Source organism: Pygoscelis adeliae, unplaced genomic scaffold, assembly GCF_000699105.1.
Source record: "Pygoscelis adeliae isolate BGI_AS28 unplaced genomic scaffold, ASM69910v1 Scaffold304, whole genome shotgun sequence".
In the NCBI taxonomy this organism is placed as follows: domain Eukaryota; kingdom Metazoa; phylum Chordata; class Aves; order Sphenisciformes; family Spheniscidae; genus Pygoscelis; species Pygoscelis adeliae.
Window position 1 is genome coordinate 1,536,612 of NW_008824558.1, and position 21,450 is coordinate 1,558,061.

A 21,450-nucleotide genomic window follows, 5' to 3' on the forward strand; every position below is an offset into this window, starting at 1 on the left:
CCCGTCCCCCTCCCTCCACAGATCAGGAGTGAATTAAGAATGCTTTATAACAACAGAACCTCTACTAAGGCCTAATTACAATTCTTTCATTCATAAACAGCTTGTGTAGAAATGTGGATCTCCTGTTTTAAGTAAACTTCAATATTAGTGATTTCAACGACTCAAAAGGATAAAACACATGCAATATGGTTACACATAATGGCAAGGCTGCCTTAGATAATTAAAAACCCTCATCCCCTCCCCCCTCACAAAAAACCCCCAAAACAAAGCTGCAAGTATTAAAAGAAAAAACAACAGCCCCTATTTAGGAAACAGGCAATTCAAACAAGAGTTGCTGCTGATGTCATTTCGTTTATACATTGCCTGAGTCACAGGTTCCTGAGGAAGTGGTAACACCTACAGAATTACTGTATAAAAGTCAGACTTTGAAGCATGAGATGAAAATGAGACATTAGACAGAAGACAAAGAAAAACCCCCAAGAAAAATCATACCTACTTTATAGATTTCCTTGCCTCTTACACTAATTTGAAAGAAGTCTGTCACTAGAAATTAATTTGCTCGTTCATCCACATCCCTCTCTTACCAGTGAGGCGCCAAGCACTGGGCATGGGGAGGAGATATTCATGGGGAGAGAAAAAAGAGGGAGGGGGGGGAAAGGATGCCAATTTACTAGCTGTCAAAAACTAGAGTTCAAATGCTTTCAGAGTGGGCCAGACTTGGAACCTCCACGACCCTCGCCTTTCTTCCAAGCCTATTGACATGATGTGGAAACAATTTTAGCAGCATTTCTCCAACCAGTTTTAGCCCATACTGGTTTTGATTTATAAAGTAAAATCATTGGAGAAATGAGATGCCAGCTTGCATTTCAAATGCACCGGACTCCTGCAGCACTGCCTCGCAGAGATGCATCAACTCTTAAGAGGATGCATGCATTAGACCAAAAGAGAAACTGAGGCAAACACTACTGACCTCCTCCATAAGAATGAAACCAGAATAAAGTCTCCCTTTTCTTATTTAGGTAGTGCATAATAGTATTTCACTAACAAATCACACAATGAATCATTCTGCTGACATCTTACAAAAATCAAATGTCCTAGTGCCAAAAAGCAAACTGAAGATACACACAAGCCTAAATTTTTGGATGCTTAAAGGCTACTGAAGCAGCAGTCTGCAGCCAAAGCATCTAAGAACAGAAAGTAACTATATGGGAGAGAAGTTACAAAGAATAATTTTTTTGAAATTGTGCTTTTGATTTGCAGCAGTACAACACTATATGTATGCTTCTGTCTTTTCCTGTTAGCTTACTAAAATATTTTGTTAAGAGAAATTTTCAGCATTTACAATGAAATGCACGTGTGCATGTGACCTTCAGTTCCAGAGGCAAAGGCCATTGTACTTTATATCAATATCCTATATAAACATCTATTCAAAGAACAAGAGGAAACAGGCATTTAGACTGCTATAGTAGATGGAAAGACAGTGTGTACTCCATGCCAGCCAGGAAACATAACACGTTTGTTTTTAGAAGTCCTGACTGCCCCTTTTTATCCCCAAGCCCAAGGAAGCGCCTGCAAGGAGCTACAATGGCAAGGGAGTACTGGCCTGCTTAAACAGAGAGAAACCATGCTATTTCTTCTGCAAAGTTCAGACAAACAGCTGATGGGTTCTGAAAATCTTTTCAGAGAATGTCCTAAATAATTCCACCAGATTTGAAAAAATGCTATGGTTAAGTTGCAACAGGCAGATAATATTGTCAATTATTGAGGGCAACAATTAGAACTTGAAATTATAGACGGTTGGATTATACTCATCTGCATCTTTATTCTGGGGTGAGACCATCTGAACTGGGAAATTAGGTGAAAAAAGTTCTGCCCTAAGGTACAGAATACCTTAAGGTACTTAACATCATTGCTACTCAAGCTTATTGCTATTAATTCTTTTGGGAGTAGCTTCAGTTTCCCTTCCGCAGTGCCAATTTCCTTGGCCACGTTGAAATAATCCTCAAGTGACTCACTCAAAAAACTTCACTACAACCTGGACAAAACACCGATCACTGGCTGGTGGAAGAATAAGGATTGCTGAATTTCAGCTACTGTACTTAAGGGAAAAGTGGCTACAAATTAGCCCAAGCCACAGCCTATTTTGGTTAACACTACATGACTTCAAACAATAGTCAACAATACTTCAACAAAACAATGGGCCGGAGCAACAGACCAGTTTCTTTGACCTGGGATAACTGAGAATGAAAAACATAGATATTCTTTGCCAAGTAGATATATCCAATTTCCATACATTTTACAGTTGAGGAATTAAATAAAAGTTTAAGGAAAAAAGCAGGGAGTGTTAACCTCTCTGTGTCAACCTAGGAGTAGCGCTACCACAAAGCAAGGAGTCCCGCGGTCTCTCCTTTCGTCAATCACTGCTCACTATGAAGAGCCACTATTGTCAGTGGTAGTGGACCAAAGGGTATCGATAAAAGTAAAATGAGACTGAAAACACTGTCAACAAATTGTTAGGGTTTTTTATTTCAAACCCCGTCCAGTGCTGCACAAATAAGAAAATGAACTTTTTGAAAATGATTACAGTGGATAGCTTAAGTGATAATAGATGGGGAAAGTCTCTATTAATTTCAAACCTAAAGCATTACCTGTGTGGTGCCACAGCATTTTTAAACACTGTTAGGATTCTGGAGAAAGTCCAGGCAGCTGCAAAGGAAAAAAAAAGCTGGAACTGAAATGTGCCAGGTAGGTAGGTTTTTCATAGGTTAGGAATTTACACACTGCCAGACTGGGACAGTCCAAAGTCCTTCCAGTGCGGTATTTCTGTCTTTCACAACAGTTAATCCAGGTGCTCTAAAAGAGAAAAGGTGCACAACACCCTCCTGAAGGAAAGTTTCATTTTGGCAGAATATGCATGAGCACATCTGCACTGAAAATTAAAAAGAAGAAGAAAAGGAATTAACAAAGCCCTGACAAAAGATTCAGAAAAAGAACGTTAACAGGCTCAGGACATCTTCCAGACTACGTTTCTTAGGAAGTCTGCTAAAGTTTACCATGTTGCAAATATTTCTTTAACGGCTCTCTTTGGAGTATAAATGCTTATTTGTTTCTAAGGAAAGTATTGCATTATTAGTAAAAAAACCAACTAAAAAATTGAGTGCAAAAATTTGGAAAAGTAGTGAGGAAAAATCTCACCATCTAGCTGTTCATGCTCTCTTCAGCTTTTGTGCACTCTCAATGCAAAGTTACAGTACAGCAAACATTGAATCAATGGACAGCATGAGAATGGCTATTTGCACTGTTGGAGCACTGGCTGGACTTGCACTGCAGAACAGCTGGCAGAATGACAAAAAGGGTTGACTATGTGTTAGCTTGCAACATATTTATTTTTGAAGGAATGTGAGCTATCCTTCCTATTCCCATAAGAATAGAGAGTTAGGACTCTCCTTGAACTCTTAAGATATGGTTATACTCTGAAGAGAAACCATATAAAAATATCCTCACGGATTCTGTCATGGCTTTTAATGATTCTGTAAGAAACCGACAGAGTCGTTCTTGATCAACAGCACAAAAGTTGGTATCAGAAGCTTAGTGATCTTTTCACACATTACTGGCATTAATGAGAATCCTGCATACCAAAGTCTATTCTCAGTCACATCTCGGCAATCTCACTGTTTTTATGATTTGGCTTGAAAAAGAGGAAGAAAGCTCAAAGGAAAGTTTGGAGCTGGGTGAACTCTTCGTGGCCAACACTGTCCCAGAGTAGTGCAATGATGAAGTAGCTATTAGCAATTCCAATTAGACCAGTGAACATACATTTAGAAGGAACTGGTTCAGCAAGAGGGAGAAACAAGTGCTATGGTACGATGCTACAGCGCATACTGAAAAGTTCAGAAATACATAAAACTCATTTCAGTAAGAGTTTTCTATGAGAGCAAAAGTGGGAAATTAAAAGAAAATGCTTATACATGAAAAAATTATTCAATTTTGCTAATACTTCTGTTGCATATATTTAAGGTGAGTAGCCAAATCTTACACAAAGTAAAAGAATCAGAAAGAACGTTATACAGGAAGTGGAATATCAAAGATGACAAATGAAATTTTAATTTATGTCACTGGACTTCTCTGAGGACACAATACCAAAGCCATACAGAACACCAGGAAGGGAAAAGTATTTTTCCAGGCTCAAGCTGAATGATTTTAAGGGCTGGAGCAAACACTACAGTTTCCTTTGATGTGCCAAAATAACTACCGTGCTGTTGACTTCTGCTGAAGCAGAATCTGCCTTTAGTTCTCGGGACTCATCAGATTCCTAGGAATATAAATCCTATGGTTCCATTCCTTGGTGATTTTCTAGACCAACCTGTCTGGGTCATCATGCATCTTTCTTCATGGATCTAAGTGTCATTTTCAATTCTTTGCCCTTTCTCCCTTGTAGAGCCCAATATTGAAGGCTTAAGACTCAAACTGAGTTCCATGCTCCATGGAACAGATTCTCACATGGGCTAAAGGCCCATGGGCTGTAAGCCCACCTACTGGCTATGATTCTGCTGGCTTTAATGGCGCTGAGACAATTTACACGTGATATAAAGGGCATGCCCTAAATGAAATTCATTCCCAATCAACAGACTACAACACAGGTAAAGAGGATTTAACAGCAGATTGTGAAAGCAAGGATGAGAGCAAGTGAGGGCTTTAAAGAAGAAAACTCTCATACAGAACCTCAAGTTCCGCACTTTCATGAATGTGGTACTACTCCGTAACAAATTCTAGACTTCAGCCAACAAACACATTGAACGGATGACACCGAAGAAAAATTCTAGTCAGTAGAAGTATGAAAGCAAAACAGAGACTATCATTCCATGTGTTTCTATAATACTCAAGCTCAGAAATGATGTCAACAGCTCTCCATCGAGATCTGTGGTCTTCTAACACTATTAGATGACTGCCCAGATGCGATATGTAGCTGTCATAGCTGCCTTCTGTGAGATATGGTCCCACTCACACTGCCATATAATGCCATTACATTTCTGTTAGATGGTTTAGGAAGATGAGTAGGTTCCTCTGAGGCTGTTCATTCCTCTTCCCAATGGATTTGGTTTATCCCTGAAAAGCCATGGTAGCTGTTGGGTTCTACAACGAAAGTATGAGTCTGGGCTCTTCGCTGATGCCTAGGAGGTCAGGGCAGCACAAATAAAATTTAAATCCTACCTCCTTAATGAAGAAAGGTCAAAGTTTAGCTTCTTCCATTAAACAGCAATAACTGGAGCTGAGGACTGTGCCGAAATCCTGCCATTAAGTGCATACAAGCCAGTAAATAAATGTGTTTATCTGTTAATAATATTTGAATGTGCATTAATTCATTTGAATGGAGTCTCATGACTTCTCACTCAGTAAATGCCTAGAAATTGAGTAAAAGCAAAATAAGAACAATTCTGGTCCACAAGGAGAAAGAAAACAACATTATAGTTAGACAACGGAAGTTATTCCAAGTCAAACTGAAGTGTTTCTGAACATCAGAGACATCTGGGAAGCATATGTACAGGAAACAGCTCAGCCTGAGAGAGTTGTATGTTACTGAAATTACAGAGGTAAGGAAACATTACATTAACCCTGAGTTTTGAACCTTTTGATCTTGTATACTTCTGCAGTTAAATAGATACTTTCAATGTAAAGCTACAACGTAACTTTAATAGGATAAGCAGAGTTTCAGCTATTTAAAATAATTATTAATGTTTATCAGATTTCAGAAAGATGTCTAATTTTCAAGTTTTAGATAACCAAAAGCTGCAAAGAGACTTCTACACTCCACGGTCAACAACTCCAAAAGATAAAAATGCAGATCGTTCCCTTTAAACTACCCTGGTACTGATTCACTGTTCCAGATGGACTACAGCATGGCTAACAAAATGGAAGTCATTTGAGCTCATAACTAATTATGTACATTAACAAACTGCTTTAAAATGGACATGGCATGTTATCAATCTTATTGTTCATTACCTGACCACCAAAAGATCAGTTTCCTATGATTACTAGTCTTTCAAAAAATATATTCGATTCATATATATTTTTATTTTACAATGAAGTTAGCTAAACAAGACACCGCCTTAAGACTACTTAAGAAATCACACAAATGTAATTAATATGATAGTTAAAAGAAATAGAAATAATAGCTATTTTAGACACTTGATGCAAACCTCGGCGTATTTCAATAAATCTTCTTTTATGATCGGAATCTGGGAGTTGCAGATATCCTTGCTTTTCAGCAAATTTGACCTGACAGAACTTCTTCTTATGTGGCATAAGAGAGAAGCTGTGAAATTATCTACACCAAATATTCAGAGTTTATGTTAAAGAAGGAACTAAAATAATTGGATTGACCAACTAATTTTCATAATACATATGGGAAATAAAGACTGCTTCACAGATAAAGCGATTTGCATTTTTTCTGAGAGTGTCAGTCCATAATCGCCACAATATAAAGCCATAAAAGGGATTTCAAATATACTTCTAAAACCTATTCCAAGATAAAAACCAATAGATTCACTTTCAATTTTGTGGTAAGGTACTTCGATATTCTACAAATCCTTTTTTCTCAAGTTATCTTTTAAAGTCAAGGATTCTCAAACTACTGTTTGTGCTCAGCCATAATCTCTGAAGCCACTCCTGATGCTGCAAAAATTGAAAACCTTAAAAATCCAACCAAAATGAAAATCAGAATTGCTCTTCCTTAACACCTGTAAAGTACTGCATGACAGCATCCAAGAACAGCAAAGTTAGAGAACCAATTTCTTATTTCAGTTAAGCATTTCTCTACAAGTTTTGACTGAATCAATGATCCACCCCCCAAAGCAATTTTTACTATATAACAGAGCCTCCTCTAAACTTCAGGGGAGCCTAATCATGGTACCAATGCATTTTGGTCTTTCCTGTGTAAAAATAAGTCAAACCACATTTTTTCCATACCATGAAATTATGAGATCTTTACAGAGAATAACACCTCCGTTGACACAGGCAAGAACAATCAGTTGTACTGTAAGTATGTACTTTGAAACAGCAAGCAATGTGGTGTAGGGCAGTAGGTGTAGGTTCTTACCTACTCCTGCTCTCCTTTAAAGATGCAGTTTAACTCCCAATAGCAGAATATTCTCAATCTTAACAATAAATTCCTACTAAAAGGGCAGGAATCTGGGAAAGATAAAAAAAGACATTTAGACATGCTGCTTGGACATGTCCATTGACAAGCAAAATAAAAACTGGGACAAATAAAACACCAATGTTTACTTAAGCAGCATATTTTATATGGAAGCCATATTTAGAAACTAAAAAAAAAAAAAAAAAAAAAAAAAAGACAAGGTTTAAACATAACCACATTGCTTTAGTTATTTACATAATAAAAATGAAAATGTGGAGAGTTATATTTGTAACAGACTGCTTTTAAGGTGAAGGTATTAATGTCAAAACGTGGATTGTATTTGTTTGTATTTGTAGCAGTCAGAATGGGTAAGCAGTCATTAACTTGTCAAATAACAGATAAAAGGCAGCGCTGCAGTCCAAAGTAGGTCATCTTCCACCTTATTCAGCTGATTTTCAGACTGTTTCATCATCACTCATGTCCCAGATCTGCAACAAAAAAGGAAGTGTAATTTTAGTTTGTGGAGTTCAAATATGCTTTTAATATACGTTTATAAAATTAGTATTACTATTTAAAAGGAAGAATAAGTAACATTTTCTGGACTGTTGACTAGCACCAATGGAGCTTTACATAAAATTCGGTATTTTTCTCTTCTGTTAACAATCTACACACCATTCATTATTTGTAATCTTGAGGGTATTTTTTAACATATACTTTTCAGCATTTGTTCCTGAACTGTCAGTTTGGTTATTTGCTATTTATTATCATTTACAGTAAGCCGTAGACCAAAATGCAGACATTTTGGTTTGGTTTGCTGACTCATTGGCACATACTTAATGCGGATAATAGCTTACAATAAATACCATACTTTTCTAAACACTGTAGAAAATTTTCAAGACATTGATAAAGAACTAATTGTTCTCCAATATTCGATCTCATAAATAGTAGCATGAAGAGAAGTAGTTATATGGAAATTTGTACTTTCCTATTGTTTAAAGAAATTTTAAAACTACACAGATTTTTTTCTGCAGTACAATATAATTGTACTTTTACTTTGCTACTTGCCCTTCTTCAGTAAGCAGTTATAGGCTGGGGGAAAAAAAAGTGAATATTTTCACAGAACATCAAGGAATCTGGTGTCCTTGTGAACATACTAAGGTGAGTGTTATAAATTCATACCAGTTACCAGGGAGCAGAACACATGATCTCAGGAAAAATACAGGGACTTGCAAGCAGAACTATTTGGAGGGGGGAGAACATATTCTGAATATATACTACAAGCTTTTTCTTCCAGAGAAACGTGGGTGCTCTTAAAAGACTTATGATTTTTTGGAGGTTTAGCTCATGGCAAATACCCTCCTTCCAATCGGCAGGGCTTGCAGTAGCTTGCGATCAGGACTACATGGGTACTCAGCTTTGAGTTAGATTTAATAATATCATAGTATCAATTTTATAATATATAAAACTTCATATCTGACTTAGAGCATTTCAAACTTGCCTAAATTAGCAGCAACACTGCTGGAGTACCATACAGCACTCAAACCCGAGTCCCTCACTGCAAATGACCTAACAAAAAAAGGAGCAGCATCAGTCCTTTGTCCCTGTGGAAAATGAAATTCAGTTCATTTGTTCCAAAACATAATTTGTGTGTTGGTATAAAGTGTCCCACTAAGTTATTCTCTCATTTTACATCCTGACCACTAAAATATATCCAAAGAAATACAGAACGCGAACAGTTACTTAGACTGTAAATTCTTCAGGGCACAAAGCAGTATTTTACATGTATACAGTGTCTAGTACAATGGGGCAGTGTTCACAGTTGCATTGTCTAACACACATGCATCAGCGTTAGACAAAAAATACCAACAACCCCATTTCTAGACAGGCAACAATGAATATTGACCTATAGCTTTAGTAAACCCATTCAAGGCAAAAGGTAGTATTTCTGGAATTTGAAAACATTCTGAAAAAAGCTCTTCAAACCCAACCTCAGAAAACATATAAAATCAAACATTTCTATGCGCCGCTACAAGCTGTGCAAAATGAAGACTCTGAATGGCAAGATTTTCTCAATTCCTAGAAGCGTTGCAAAATGGTGGTGTAAATCCTTATGGAAAATACTGAAGGAACAGTTTGTTTACAGAAAGAAAAAAAGAGTTTTCATCCTGCCCTAGATGAGCAGCTTGGAGCTTGCCAAGGCAAACACAAATGTCCAGCTCACCAGTAAGGGTCAAGGATGTGGAAAATAAATACAAAAAACAAAATCTTTAAATAGAATTTATGGTATGATTCAAGCCAGCAAAAAGCAAGAAATCCAAAGTTCAGACTGATAGTCCATCTTTGTCTTGCCCACTCTAATTTTTGAAAACAAAGCCCATAAACTGTAACCTGTTACAAACACACCTCTCTCTCAAAGCAGCACGATAAATACTTCTAAAAATACGCCATGAGGTGGTTCAAAGGCAAAAGTGAAAGAAGCCAACCGACAGCCCTAAAAAAGTCTTCTTTATCTACTAGACAGATATACTGGGAGCGTAGCCAGCTTCTCTGCTCTGTGCTTTCCCATCATCCGTTTTGATCTGAACAGTGTGGGTGTGAAGGCAAGTACACTCTCCATTTTGTTTGTTTGTTTTTTACAGAAAAAGGCTGGTAAGGGTGCCAGTTACATTAGTTATTTTGTGACATGAAAATACTCCCATCCAGGAACTGGCTAGCTGTTCCATAATTCCTGTAAAGCTCGGAGAGCTTTTTTGCTTTACACGTCTAATGTGCAATGCTTGCATTGCTCTAACACCCCATACAATACAAACTGCACTATAATTTCTTTCTGTTGAAACTAAAAGGAAGAAAGCAGTTCCCTGTATTTGGCCTTAACAGTCGAGGACAGGCAACCCATAGAGGGCCTCAAGTAACTTGAAGACTAACAGTCCAAGCACATCGCACAGCCAGCAGCAGCACCTACTAGGTAATTTAAGAAATACAGTATTGTTAACAGGAGGATGAAAGTGAAGCAAAAAGAATCACAAATTTTCTCCTATCTAAAGCACACCTCTTTTCTAGGACTCTTTTAACATAAAAATATTTGCAAAAAGACTGAAACAGAGGTCCAGAGGTATTTAACTGCTACACAAACATCCTGGATTGAGAATTATTATTTTTAAATGTTTGAAAAGTATGCTATTATTTTACTTCCAGAAGAACAGACAGTTTTATAAGACAGTTTACACTTCACCTAACTATCAGAGCAGTCACAACAGCAGCACTCTGTGTGGCATCTTACTAAGGTTTATAAAGAACAAAGTAGCAGCACCTTAATAAATGACATGCAGAGGGGAGCGGGGGACATGAAACAAAAGGAGAAAATTCAATACAAAAGTTAACAATTGCATGTTAACCTAAAGAAAACAGGATACACGATACCGTGCAAAGTTGTGTTAAATGTCAATACCGATAGCTAAATCATAATACATCATAGGCTCTTAGTTAATAGGAATACACCTTTTCATGAAAAGACATTTAAAGTACATAGACTATGACTACGCAAACCTTGGTTATTGGTTCAAAAGAGTGAAACTTTTAAGAGCAGAAATCATGAAATATAGAAAGCCATGAAAGACAATGTCTAAAATGACTGTCACGCCAAGAATCTGACACCTAAACCAAGCTGTGAATTTGGATTTTGTTTTCACTTCTCTTCTGTCCTGCAGCACACCTGGGTGAGTCAAACCTAAACGCAGCTACAGGCAATGACAGGAGAAGTCATAAAATAGGAAGATAATAAACCAGCTGTCAAAACCAACCCAGTTTGTATAAATCTGGACAGATTATCTGAATTCACCTGTTTCTTCAAATACGTGCTTTTTATTTAAACTTCTTTGTAGAGGTTCTTAAATTTCAGATGCAAATTATGTCTATTCAGGATAAGCGAAGAATTCCTGCATGTGTTTCCTTGAAATGACAGGTATTATTTTCTTACATAATAGGAAGAATGCCCCCCCCCCATATTAACTTAACTGTTCACAAGTTCCCAGTGATTGATTTTACACAGTTCCAGATTGCATGTTCAATAACTCCTACTGAATAGAGAGTTTTGCATGTCCTTCATACAACAATAACACCTGGTACCTGAAATTCAACTTCCATGACAATGGCTCCAAAATTGGTGTTCACCTACTGAAGCAGGTAGGCGGCATCTTAGAATTAACATATGTAATTCAAACAGATAACTACTGTTTATCTTATAAATAAACTTGCAAGAACATAAATGTACCCTTAGGAGATTCTTAAAAGTTTCTCTCCAGCATGGATCTAGCAGGATTTGCCACAAAAATGGCTACCTCATTAAGAGAGACAAAACAAACAAAGAAACAACCCCCACAAATACTACTTTCTACACACAACTGAGATAAATTTACATACACGGGTACCAAATCACTGCTTAGAAAAACCTGGAATAGTTTTATTATGCAAACCACAGTATTTACTATGTTATAAATGCTCCAAATATGGTGAAGAGCGAGTAAAGAGTAAAATTCTACAAGCAGAGGCAAGGGCTGAAAATTAGACGTTACATACATCAAACAGCACAGCTGAGTATCACAAGAGAACATACAGCTTCCCAGATCAATTAAGGCTTATCATATCTCAGTCTTTGATTTAGAAATGAACACTTACTCAGGAAATCTAAAGAAATAAAAAAAGAATACATTCAAGCATATGTTTAAATTTAAAGCAACTAAATTATTTTACAGCTATAAAATCATAGAATCATAGAATCATAGAATCATTAATGCTGTGAGCTTTTTCATAGACATTAGGTTAAACATGTTTTTGTTCTATGCTCTACCAGAGAGACAATACATTAGAAGTTCTGGCAGCCTAAATTACTTTACAAAATATGTGCGTATGTGTGTCTAAATATACTTGTACTAGAAATGAACTAGACATAGCAGGCTGCATTAACACTCCTTGTGTGACTTGTTTGGTATTCTTCTTGGTCCACCGGCTGTATCTTTCAGGAATGGCAACAGAAATGAAATTGCAACTTGAAATTCATTAAAATGCCTGCAAGTTCTAACATGCAACTTTTTCAGACTTCATGGTATAGACTGAGGGATAATTATAAAGTTCAGCACCCTCCTTTCATCTTGGATACTTGATGCACAGTAAGCATTACCCTTCATCTTACTGAAACTGAAAACACTTCAAGCATTTTGCATATTCAACAATTCCTTCCCCATCCCCCTTTCGCACAGGAAAAAAAGCCGTAAATGAACAACCGACATGAACAGTATCCCCCACTAACGTGAACATTTAGCTTTGTTCAGAATTTATATCTAGATGCATGTCAGAGCCTGCATAGTGCACTCTACGGTAAAGTATTTTCTTTGCTATCTAAGAAACCAAGGTAATGCACTTAAACAAGGATCCACTCTTGCTCCCAGTGGCAAGAGCTTATCCTACAACAATCGCAGTGGTTCCCCCACAACAACTGTTCATCCAGTCCACACCTACTTGTTCTTCTACAACAGATTTCTATTTCTGCAGCAAGATATAGCTAATTTTTTTCAGAAGTGGCTGCTAACTTTCTATAATTAAACTATAGCTAAAATCAGTTTTGGCTATAATCTGAAGAATTAACTACAGACTATCAGATACTTCTTACTTCAGTTGACACAGAAATTACAAAATTAAACACACACAAAAAGAAATTAACCTTAAAAAAAAAAATCAAAGCCAAGGATTATAAAAACTGCATTTCTTTCTTCAAGCTGCCTTATTTAAATAGCAGGTAGAGAAAATCATGGATATTTTTTCCAGGTCCCTGTACACAATGGTCCTACCCTAGCTAGTTGACACAGCTGCCAAATTCCTGGCATCCCTAGTACCTACACAAGTTCTTTTTTTCTGTCTCTGCCTTCATAGCCTTTCCTGTCTGAATGGTTTACTATATTGCAATAAAATTCAAGTCCATCAACTTTGTACTTTTTTTTCAATGATGGTGTCCCTGACTGATGCTTGTTTTCCCTTTATAGGCTTTACCAAAATTGTGTATGTTCAGCCCATAACAACAGCTTAAAATCTAGGTCAAGGTCACGAGGCATTCTCATTTTGATCTCGACCAACAGCAACCGTTATTCTTCAAGTTCCTCTTGCATGCAATTCTCTTGAATATATATGTGTAATACTTCTCATGAGTGGCCTCACTTTTCATACAAACTGCAAATATTACCCCTCTCAAAATCACCCGACTGATTTCCATCTTGCCAGCTGCACTATGTTGAAGATTCCTGCCATGACCCTTCAGGACATCTCTTCTTTTTTCCTCTGATGCCCTCCATTCTATCAAGCCACAGGTGTCTTGAATTTGATTTTCTGTCCTTTCACTGTTTACTCAATTTTTGTATCCCTTTCATCCAGCACCTACTGTTCTAAGAGCTTGGGACAGAGGGATCACAGCCTTTTTCTGAAAATGTCCTCTTCCAAGATGGGCTTTATACTTTGTTTGACCTACCTGCATTTGATCTATTACTGCAACAGTTAGTCAATGCACAAATTCAGCAAGCTCCTTAGCACATAGGCTTAGTTGGCTCATAAACTTGAAACCAGACCATTTTCTAAATATCTTGTAGAACTAGCATCTGAAGATTCCAAATACTTTGAAAGATACATTTAAGAACAAAACAGAAAAAGGCAAGTAAACAGTACAGAAAGTATTTGTTTACAGTGTAAACTTTTAGCTAGAAAGCCTTTTCAATATCCTCTACTAATACGTTCCAAACATATACAAATAGTAGCACTGGACAGTAATTAGTCCCTTCTGGTTTTATAGCAGTTTTCCTCGGTATTCATCAGATTATTACATGAAAACATTCGTAAAAAGGTTGGTTTTTTTTTTTTACATGACTAGCAGTTAATGAAACTGAAATACAATAAAAGAAAGAAACAAAAAAAAATGCATACTAGGGTTTTTTTGGTATATGAATGTCTCAGACACATTTCCCTCCATTGTTTCTTGTTTTACGAGGAAAAAAAAACAAAGCAGAGAAGCAAGCAAATACAAAAGCCATTTCTCTCCCCCTCTAAAAGTGCTTTGGAGCTGAAAAGGCCATTTTTCAGGGCACAGCACTTGAGTTGTTGGAATGATGTATACCTTTCTACTATTAAGATAGTTTCTACTATTATTTTCTTTTCCTCAGGCTCTTAAAAACTGAAAATAAACAAGTATGAAAACAAACAACCAACCACCCCCCCACCAAGCAGGTTTGATGATTGCCATTATCCTATTTTGTGTGGGATTTTAAACTTCATTTTACTACCGCCAAAAGGCAACTATCCAAACAAAACGTGTGTTTGAATGAAGCCACAATTAATGTAAATACTGTCATAGTAATGACTAGATCTGATATCAACCCTTTGACTGAAATGAAAACATTATAGTATATAAAAGTATACATTCAAATTCTTCTATCATCTTCCTCCTTTGATGTGCCCAGATTTTACATTAAAAATAAAAATATGTGTAAGTCTATATTCATTATATTTCTAAATCCTGCAAAAAATTCACAATGTAGATGTAAACACACACTTACTTTCAAGGGTTTCACAGACTTGTACAGGAAATCTAGATCATATACATAAGTGGATCTCTCAGAATAATTAACACCATTTATACATCTGAGTGTATGCCATTCCAACTACACAGACTTTATTTGTTTTGCTGTAAATCAATAGCTTGTCATGTTCCACTACATCTTTTTAATTCACAGGTGATGCATAACTGCTCTCTCGGACCTGTACATTAGCTTTCAGGTCATACAGAATCAAACATTTGATAGTTACTGATCAAAAAAGAGCAGTGGTTTAACTACACAAGCTATTCAACTAAATTTCAGAAATAAACAATGCGGAGACAATAAAGAGATTATAAAACATGATACTTAAGGTGCACTCAGTGTTCTAATACGGGGTCACAGAATCACAGACTCGATTGGAGGATACCTCTGGAAATCATTTTGTCCATTCCTTCACTCAAAGCAGGGCCAACTAGATCAGGTTGGTCAGGGTCTTGTCCAGCTGAGTTTTAAATACTTCTGAGATTTCACAGCCTCCTAGGAATCCTGCTTCAGTGTTTTACTTTAGCTCCAAACAGAAGATTATATAATCTCTTGAAACAAGGATCATCTTTGTCAAATCAGCCCATACCTATCACATATCCATAAATATGCCCTCTATCATTATATCCTCACAACGCTTCTTTATAACACCTGCATACGGTTGACAGAGCAACACCTTCCCCACAGGAACAGAAGACTCGGCTACTTCCAATCTTTTCAACAGCTTAAAGATGCTGTTATAAAGGTACGGTTCTATTCACCTAATAAATCAGATAACCCTTATATTCAAAAGAAATTCAGACCATAACTAGATGGCTGGTCATACAGGGGACGCATTCCTGGATGTGCGTTCTGACAGTCTGTGTGAAGAATCAATCATCTCACCCCTCTTCATGGAGAGAGAGATTTGGGGTGCAAGAAGGACCTAAGATCGATATTTGCAAACCATGTCATATCACGAAGGGAGATTGCCAAATGTTATGAAGACCCTTCAGAACTGGAAAAATCTCCCTCCTATTTTCACACACCCCCCCCCCCCCCAACTTCTACAAGTAAAAAAAAAGTCCACAGAAATCCTTGAAGTTGTATTGACTGATTAAAGCACATAGACCATTTTCAGGTGAGACAGAGAATCCCATAAAAATAAAAAGTATTATTGGAAGGTCATCTAACTCAGATGAGAGTCACATTTCAGACCTATGCCTAAGGTATTTTTTTGTTTAATCAACCATACTCCATCCCCACAAAGTGTAGCTAGCAAAGACAAACAAAATCTGTATTATTCTAAATAATTCTGAAATCAATAATATGGATTCTTTTCAGCTCAATTCCCATTATCAGAAAATAGTATCTGGCAGAAAAAACTGGCATAGATTTCCCACATGCAGTTATGGCATCTTACATGCACATTTTGTACACATCTTTAGTATAAACATTTCCTCTAGTACATTATGTGTTATATACAGTACAATAGAAAACTTGAAAAGCAATCAATCTATTAATTCATTACAATTTTGATTTATCCAGTGACCTCACTGATCTCATAATTGCTTCCATGGAGATATATGTGGTGTATACACAACATTTCTATCTTGTGGAGGAGGCATCAAGAAGTTATGGAAAACTTTCTCCTCTTATCAAGAAAGAACTTGATAAGTGATGCACTCTTCATATAGTTAGAAACTAAAATAATTTCTGAAGATACCAGCTGAAACTAAATGAATAAAGGAAGATGGTTTCCCATATTAAATGCATAAATGATACTGCAATAATTAGAGGCATTTCACGTTACACAGTTCAAAACCTTAGAGAAGATAAATGCCTTTGTATTAAAATCTTAAATGCCAGTTTCCCCCATGATTATTATTAAAATCCTACATGTCACTTTTCCCATTATGTTTATCAAATGGGATAAAAATAAAGATTACACAGAAAATTGCAAGCATTGGTATAAAGGCACAACTAGTAAAATATTTAGATATTAAAGGTAGAGATGTTCTAGAAATACAACAGGCAGATCAGGTTCATGGTTTAGTTCTACTAAAACCCTATTGTTTCAAATGGACAGAAAATTAACATGAGAGCGCACAAGGTGCATCAGCAATAATAGACCTCTACAAGCACACTGCCTCACTCAAAGTATTTGCTATACCCATACATTACACAATTTTATAAATAATAGAGGCAGCCTCAAGTTCATTTAAAAACCTATGTAGTGACTCATGAAACAGTTCTGAAACTACATGTCCAATCCAGATTCAGCTGAAAACTTGTACAAGTGTCAGATTTATTTTTATGATAACACTTCCATTAATACGGAAACAACTGAACAAACAAGAATTTTGATGATACCGTGCAGAGATTTCGTGCTAGGAGGGTCTTGCATGACTCTTAGGATTCTGTAACCCTTTTCAAAATTGCTTTTGATTTTCTGACCACATAATTTCAACGTCTGTTGGCCTAACAGATCGTTTGAATACTTGTGTGTCCTAGCTATCAATTCTCCTTACTTAATGCCCTCATTTTCCCTTTCTTTAACTGTCCTGCTAGACCTGCTTTAACAAAGTGGAAACCCACTTGCTCTCCTGTTGGTCTTTTTCGTTCCCAGAATGCAGTAAGAAAGCAATGTTTTAACAAGTTTCTGATGGTAGGTAAACCTTATTTCAGCCTGACAGCACGAAACTGTTGGAAGATGGCATGACCATGCCAAGAGATTTGCTTCTTTGAGTGCGGCAAATTGTTCACCAACTCAAAAATCAAACCCACTCTGTTGCACTTCATTATTTGTAACCCAGTGCTCTGAAAAAGAAGAGAAATAAACACAGCCCCTCCAACGTAATCTATCTGGTACAAAACAATCTTTTTATTACAAGTCTATTTAGTCTAGTCAAGCTTAGCAAAGCGCTGTTACAGCATTTCTATAGCATCACAGTAACATGAAGTATGCAGCGTGCCACACTAGGGAGCTCTGTGCGCAGAGTACATTGCAGATGTGCTATAGTAAAGGCTTCCAATTGCTTACAAGCCAAACAGCTTGTTTTGGCTCAGAATGCTCTTTCCCCCCCATATGGGATTACTTTGATCTTTTTGCCTATTTTATGATTGCAATTACGCTGAGTTTATGGGATCAACAGGGTCCACAGAAAGAACACGTTAATCCGACTGTGAACGACAGAGTGAGAAGCTACTTTTAAAAGTTTGATTGCAGGGCAGCAAATACAGTTAGTATGTTTTCAAAGTGGGAATATAAACCAAGGCTGTTAAATGAATTTTCCAAAAAATTCATCTTAAAATAAGCAACAGATCTCCTGCGCTATGAAAACTTACTTTATCTCTTTGTGGCACTAACTTGACATCTTAAACATCCCATTTTTTTCACTTCACCACCTCCTCCTCCCCCCAAAGAAAGAACTGCAATATATTTATGAGGTGGTTCTGCATGATTTTGAACAACTGTTTTAATTAAAACATAAAATTGTAAAATACGGCAAGGCCTACAGGGATATATCCTCTCATGCTGTGATTCCCAGCAGGTTGCACGAGCCAAGCAATGTCAGGCTACAACAGCATTCAGCTGAGACATACCCCCAGAAACACAAACCGCGGCAGAAAGCAGTGCTGCCATTTCATCGGGCCGTGCTTTTCCTTTTGTGCCAAGAGGAGCAGGCTCAAGCAGCAGTTTGACAATCTGCTGTGAGTGACACCTTTTGGGACAATATTCAAAACCGAGGTCATACTCATTTATGAACATTTAAGATCATATTACACTTCAAAAAATTGTTTGCTTTTCAGTAGTGGATAAAATTATTCATTTTACTCAGTTTATAAAGCTCTTCAATTCCTTACAGAACTGAAAATAAACAGAAATTAAAAGGAACAGGTGATTATAGATATTGCATAGGGGAAAACTGAAGACTTGATCTAAACCAAAACACAAAAGGTACCCTATAAATAATTGAAACATTAAACTATTGCTTAGAACTCCTCTTTTTAAACTGGAAAAAAAATATCTGAGGAGCACTCTCATAATGTTCATTTAAATGGTTGGGTCTAAATTTGAGAAACATAAGATCGTCTTGAGTAACTACAATGTGGGTCTCAGGCAGGCAAATTATTTTATCCCACATAAACACCTTACAAGAACTATTTTGATAATCTCTTTACTTCAGCAACATGTGACCCCACTCCCTAAATATGAATCTTGTCTTGTATAAACTGATATACTTTTGCTTCACAGTGCTCACTAACAAGCTGCATTCTGGATTGCAACTCCATATATAATCATCTCATTCTTATATGTTCTGACTTAACACCAAACTTTTCATAACCTTTTTTTGGCTCGATGGAATATTCCTACAGAATGCCAGTGCTGCATTCACCTATTGTGTAATGGAGAAGACTTTAAAAAAACCAAACCAAACCACCACCCCGCCCCCCCCAAATATTAACACAAAGTAAGGTTTTCCCAGGAGTACTATTCTTCCAAAGCATCCTCGCTGGGAGCTCAGAAAAGTGATACAGTTTTGTATTTTCTATAAAGCTGACCACATCTCTTGGATTAACCTTTTGAATGCCTGCTACTTTATCACAAAATTTATTTAAAATCTCTTACATAATTCTAATATTTCTCTTCTAGTGTGATAAACAAATGAATTACAATTCAATTGAAACCATTCTTTCTCCTCAAAACAGTATAAAAAAAAAATATTTTGTAACCAAGAACTGAGGTTTTGATTTCCTCCACATCAGAGATGGATGTTTTTCCCCATTTTGTTTTTTATTATGGGTAACAGGAAATATTTTCTAAGGAGCTAAATCAGAATTAGAGTCATATCACACCCAGGTTGTGGTCTAAGACACTACAAAAATAACAACATTAGAGAAAAGGAGTTTCAAAAGACATAAATGAAGTTTGGTTTCTTCATAACTGTAAGTGGGGAAGTATTAGCTAAGCACCAACCATTTCTGCCTTTGAAATCCTCTCCTTTTTTCTCCTCTCAGTAATTCAAACCATCCTGGATATTAGATTCTGCCTTTCTTTGAGCTACACATCAAGACAACTTTAAACCATATCATAAACATTTTTAACATTGTCTTATTTGTCCAGAGGTCCTTGTTAAAGCCCACATCACCTCATGCCTTAAATTCCCCTAATTTTCTCATTGTTCTGAGACTTATGCTGATTGCATCAATCCCATTCAAAGCACAGATTTATCATTTAGGTCTGTTATTCCAACTACAAATCTGTTTGTGTGTGTGCTGGCAATACAGTCTCTCACGTCTCACAAACTCCTTGTCTTTAACTGCACATTATTTCACTGTATAGTCCAAGCCAGCTCCTATCTTAAGTTACGTGGCATTCTCCCATTAAGGAAAGCTTCCGTTGTCCACTCATCTATTTTATCAGTTACTACGGGGCCTTCTCCCACGCTGACCTATCCACAGGGGATAAATTCTCAACCAAAACTGTATAATAACAAGTTGATAACTTGTTCTTTGATATTCCTCAAAACTAAATCAATCACATTCAGGAATCAAAGAAATAAGTGATGGGCTACAATAAAATTTTGCTGTTGAAGTAGAATTTGTGAGTACAGCTTCAAACTACTAAAGACAGCAATTTCATTTGGGGGAGGAATTAAAACAGGATATTAAAAGCAGGAACTCTTCTCTTCGTTGCCACTCTGCACAACATTTAGTATTATGATCCACGGTCTAGATTCATTGTAAAGATGAAGCAAAGTTTTCCTTCGTCTTCAAAGTCATGAGCTGTTTCTTCCACTGATAAGACTACGTAGTCAACAAAACTTGGCATAGCCAACCTTTATAAATTATTCCCGATATACACAGCTGTAACTGAGAGAATAAACTCGTTTAGAATTGTGATTTTTATAAATCAGTGCTCTATCAGTGCACTCTTTAGATAAGGCAAGCTTTGAAGAAATAGGAAGAATCTTCCTTGTCACATATATTTCACCTAAATGAACGATTTTCTTTAAAAAAGCAATTCCTTCTTCCTCTAAGACAAAATACCAATTCAGTAACTCCCTTCAGTTACTGTATCCAACAGCAAAGTACAGAAGAAAACCCTTTATGAAAATGTATTTTTAAAATTTATTTTGCTCAACTTTGATTTAAACTAGCTTTTAGCATTGAAAATAAAGGTTTACCATGGAATTCAGGGACGAAACAGCATATAAGGTTCACCACGTTAGATACTTTTGTGACTTCTCAGTAAAGTATTTCCTCTCTCTCTTCCAGCAAATAATCAGCCATGGAACAGCAGACTTATGGAATCCATAACATGGATAACAGACTCCTCGGAGGAGCACGTACAGAAAGAAGGAAAGAAAATGGGCACAAGTTGCAACAAGAGAAATTCTGTCTGGACATAAGGAAAAATTGTCAAGCGACAGTGTTTAAGCACCGGGACAAGCTGCCCACAGATTCAGCCCTGCACTGAGGAGGAAGCTGGACATGATGACCTCCAGAGCTCCCTTCCAGTCTCAATTTTCTATGATTCTGTAATATATTGAATAACTGGTAGTTAGGTGTTATAATTTAAGTTCTATCAACATTATTATGTTACTCGGATGACTTAGTTGCATTCATCATGAACAATTAAATCCTCTAATGGGTTTAGCATCTTAACAGAATCTTATTTACTTTAAAGGCTTATTTGTTGGTGGGGTAGGGGGG

The 21,450-nt window shown here is 36.7% G+C and overlaps 1 protein-coding gene across 1 annotated transcript in view; it reads right to left on the reverse strand.

Moving 5' to 3' along the window:
• Positions 1 to 6,770: 6,770 nt before the first annotated feature.
• ATG7 (autophagy related 7) overlaps positions 6,771 to 21,450 on the reverse strand; it is a 112,261-nt gene continuing 97,581 nt past the window's right edge. The window contains exon 19 of the mRNA XM_009322002.1: positions 6,771 to 7,623. Within this exon, the coding sequence (XP_009320277.1) occupies positions 7,591 to 7,623 (33 nt within the window). The 3' untranslated portion in view covers positions 6,771 to 7,590. The remainder of the gene's footprint in view (positions 7,624 to 21,450) is intronic.